The sequence below is a fragment of the Heterodontus francisci genome, chromosome 25 (assembly GCF_036365525.1).
Source record: "Heterodontus francisci isolate sHetFra1 chromosome 25, sHetFra1.hap1, whole genome shotgun sequence".
NCBI classification, from domain to species: domain Eukaryota; kingdom Metazoa; phylum Chordata; class Chondrichthyes; order Heterodontiformes; family Heterodontidae; genus Heterodontus; species Heterodontus francisci.
In genome coordinates this window covers 12888990-12892509 of record NC_090395.1, presented here as the reverse complement: position 1 = coordinate 12892509, position 3520 = coordinate 12888990, and the positions used below count along the sequence as shown (strand labels likewise).

The following is a 3520-nucleotide window of genomic DNA, read 5'->3' as shown; positions in this document are numbered from 1 at the left end:
CAACTGGGAAAGTGGGCAAGGGAATGGCAAACGGAATTTAATGCAGACTAGTGTGAAGTGATGCATTTTGGGACGTTAAACCAGGGCAGGACATATACAGTGAATGGCAGGGCCCTGGGGAGTGTTGTTGAGCAGAAAGACCTTGGGGTGAAAGTACATAGTTCCCTGAAAGTGGCAGCACAGGTAGACAGGGTGGTGAAGAAGGGGTATGGCATGCTTGCCTTCATCGGCTGAGGCATTGAGTATAAGATTTGGGACGTCATGTTACAGTTGTACATAACGTTGGTTAGGCCGCATTTGGAGTACTGTGTGCAGTTCTGGTCGCCGCACTACAGGAAAGATGTGATTAAGCTGGAGAGGGTGCAGAAAAGATTCACAAGGATGTTGCCTGGTTTGGAGAGCTTGAGTTATAAAGAGAGATTGGATAGGCTGGGTCTATTTTCCCTGGAGCGAAGGAGGTTGAGAGGGGCATGATAGAGGTATATAAAATTATGAGAGGCATAGATAGGGTAGATAGCCAGATTCTGTTTCCCATGGTAGGGGTGACTAAAACTAGAGGGCATAGATTTAAGGTGAGACGGAGGAGGTTTAAAGGGGATCAAAGGGTAAATTTTTCACACAAAGAATAGTGGGTATCTGGAATGAGCTGCCAGAGGAGGTAGTGGAGACAGGAACAGTAGCGACGTTTAAGAGGCATCTGGACAGACACTTGAATGAGCAAGGCATAGAGGGATATGGAATTAATGCAGGCAAGTGGGATTAGTATAGATAGGCATTATAGTCGGCATGGATGCGGTGGGCCGAAGGGCCTGTTTCTATGCTGTATGACTCTATGACCAGTGAGTTCACCTTTGAGTTCACATTTGTTCCATTATTGCTGCTATTAATTACATTCAGGACAGAACAATGGTGGAGGATGCATGGACTTGGCTTTCTGTTACTTTTATTACTTTTCTATCTTGGCCCCCTGACTCCAGTTGTAATTGGATCACAAAACATTACTTTCAATTTGCCCATATTCCCTTCCAATGGTGGGTCTGTAACCCAGTGTTCCCTGTGGGGCAGCATGTGCCCTATCCTCACGACAGGAGCCCCTGTGCTGGAGCTGGACTTGGGCGGTCACGTTGGATCTGCAGCAGGTGAGGATACCACTGAGTGCAGGAGAGGAATGGAGCTGTGGATAGGCGGAAGGCTTCATTAACACCCAGTGTAGGCCTCAAACCCTGAATAAAGCTACCCGTCCGCATTTGCACTTAAAGGGGCAGCAGTTGTGGGGCTTCTCTCTGATTAACAGCCACCATCTTTCTAGGTGACATTATGCTACAGGTCGCCTGCATGGTCATCCTGGACCAGGAAGCAGGAGGAGAGATTGTTGTGAATTTCTATCCTAAACTGCCAAGTGATTGTTTTACAGGGGCTTAGAAGGGGAGGATTTACACACAGCAAACTCAAACCAAGAGAAACGTTTGTCTTTTCTGAATTTCTAATCCAGACTAACTTTTGTAAACTCCTTTACAGAGTTTTAGAAGGGGAGGCTTTACAGATGGGAAACTGAAGCCAAGCATCACATGAAGATCTGACTGAGGCACTCTATTTTTATCAGGATCTGAATATCAACCTTTCAATGTGGAAGGAGAAATGTTTGTCTGCTCTGTATGTGGGAAAAGATTTCAAACATTTGTGTGACAGAAAGGCTCCACAATGCACACACACGAGTGAGAGTGTTCCAGTGGACTGACTGTGCAAAAAGCTTTAACCTGTTACACAGCCTGAAAACATATTGCACCATTCCACTCTGTGTGTGGACGAGGCTTCAGTCATCCAGCCTGGAGAGAGAAAAGGACACCTGCACCATGGAGAAACCATGGAAATGTGAGGTCTGTGGGAAAGGATTCAGTTCCCCTTCGAAGCTGGAATCTCATCAACGCAGTCACACGGGAGAGAGACCATTTACCTGCTCTGTGTGGGAAGGGATTCACGCGGTCATCCTGCCTTCTGACACACCAACTTGTTCACTCTGATAGCAAACCTTTTACATGTTCTCACTGTGAGAGCGGCTTTAAAAGGAAAATGGATCTGTTGAAACACCAACGTGTTCATACTGGGGAGAGGCCGTTCACCTGCTCCCTTTGTGGAAAGGGATTCACTCAGTCATCCAACCTTCTGACACACCAGCAAGTTCACACTGGGCAGAGGCCGTTCACCTGCTCCATGTGTGGGAAGGGATTTACCCATTCATCGACTCTGCGGAAACACCAACGACTTCATACTGGGGAGAGGCCTTTCATCTGCTCCGAGTGTGGGAAGGGATTCATTCAGTCATCCCACCTGCTGAGACACCAGCGAGTTCACACTGGGGAGAGGCCGTTTACCTGCTGTGTGTGTGGGAAGAGATTTACTAATTCATCTCACCTACTGAGACACCAGCAAGTTCACAAGTAATTGCAGTGGTTGGATGCTGCTGTTAATCACATCCAGGACTGAACTTTGTTCATTCTGTCAGTTGGAGTTTATTTCTGATGATGTTTAATAACCCTATAACTCGTTGGGATTTAATATTCTGGATAAATATCAAATAAACCAGCTTTATTTCCAACACTCGATGTGTTGAATACTTATTATCTCCAGCAGAAGAGGAAACTAATTGAAATCCTGTTATCCACAGTTCTATTTCTGGGCCTTTTCTCTGTTAAAGCAAGACTTGTAAGGTCTTTCATGACATCAAGACATCCCAAAGCATTTTACAGCCAATGACATTCTGTTAACATGCAGCCACTTTTGTAATGCAGGAAATGCGGCAACTAATTTGCCCATAGCAAGGTCCCGCAGACAGCAATGTGATGATGCCCAGATAATCTGTTTGTGATATTAATTGAGGGATAAATACTGATCAAGACTCTGAGGGGAACTCCCCTGCTCTTCACTATAACGTCAGTGGATCTTTTACACCCATTAGTTGAAAGTCTCATGTAACACAGGACCTTTCACAGTGCAGTGCTCCCTCAGTACTGCAGTGGAATATCTGTCTAGATTTCATGCTCAGGTCTCTGGAGGTGGATTTGAACCCACAATCTGCTGAGTCAGATGACAAAGCAACCACCGAGCCAAAACTAATACCTCATCGTTACTCTAGATTATTTCAGTTCATAGATCTTTGTTCTTCGCATGGACAAGTAGCATGACCGAGTACAGCTTGTACAGATTGCTTAACCCAGGAACTTGAGTGAGGGAATTTGGCACAGTGAGAAGAGGTGCTGTTCTGGTCTTTTACAAAACAAGAAGTGGTCTGAGAGAGGGAGCAAGAGACATGAAGACCTGAAAGCGGAGTTTTAGGGGCATTAATTAGGTGAGCAGGTAGATGATTGGTTAGTGAGTTTTGAGTTTTTCTTTAAATAGGGCAGTAGTTTCAACTAGGATCATTCAAGTTCGGAGTAGGCCACCCTGCCCCTCGAGCCTGCTCCGTCATTCCACAAGATCATGGCTGATCTGATTGTAACTTCAACTCCACATTCCTGCCTAC

General features: G+C 45.7%; 1 protein-coding gene across 1 annotated transcript; it reads left to right on the top strand.

Moving 5' to 3' along the window:
* The first annotated feature begins 1066 nt into the window (after positions 1-1066).
* LOC137383754 (gastrula zinc finger protein XlCGF8.2DB-like) lies at positions 1067-2442 on the top strand. Its single transcript, XM_068056903.1, has 3 exons — positions 1067-1139; positions 1310-1399; positions 1811-2442. Exons 1-3 carry the CDS (start codon positions 1067-1069, stop codon positions 2440-2442), a joined length of 795 nt encoding a protein of 264 aa, XP_067913004.1.
* The last annotated feature ends 1078 nt before the right edge of the window (positions 2443-3520 follow it).

Excerpts from the sequence above, each read along its gene's own strand:
- LOC137383754 (XM_068056903.1), top strand. The coding sequence starts at position 1,067 with ATGTGCCCTATCCTCACGACAGGAGCCCCTGTGCTGGAGCTGGACTTG. Across the intron at positions 1,140-1,309 it reads TCACGTTGGATCTGCAGCAG|GTGACATTATGCTACAGGTC; the intron begins GTGAGGATACCA and ends CCATCTTTCTAG. Across the intron at positions 1,400-1,810 it reads TTTCTATCCTAAACTGCCAA|GCTTCAGTCATCCAGCCTGG; the intron begins GTGATTGTTTTA and ends TGTGTGGACGAG.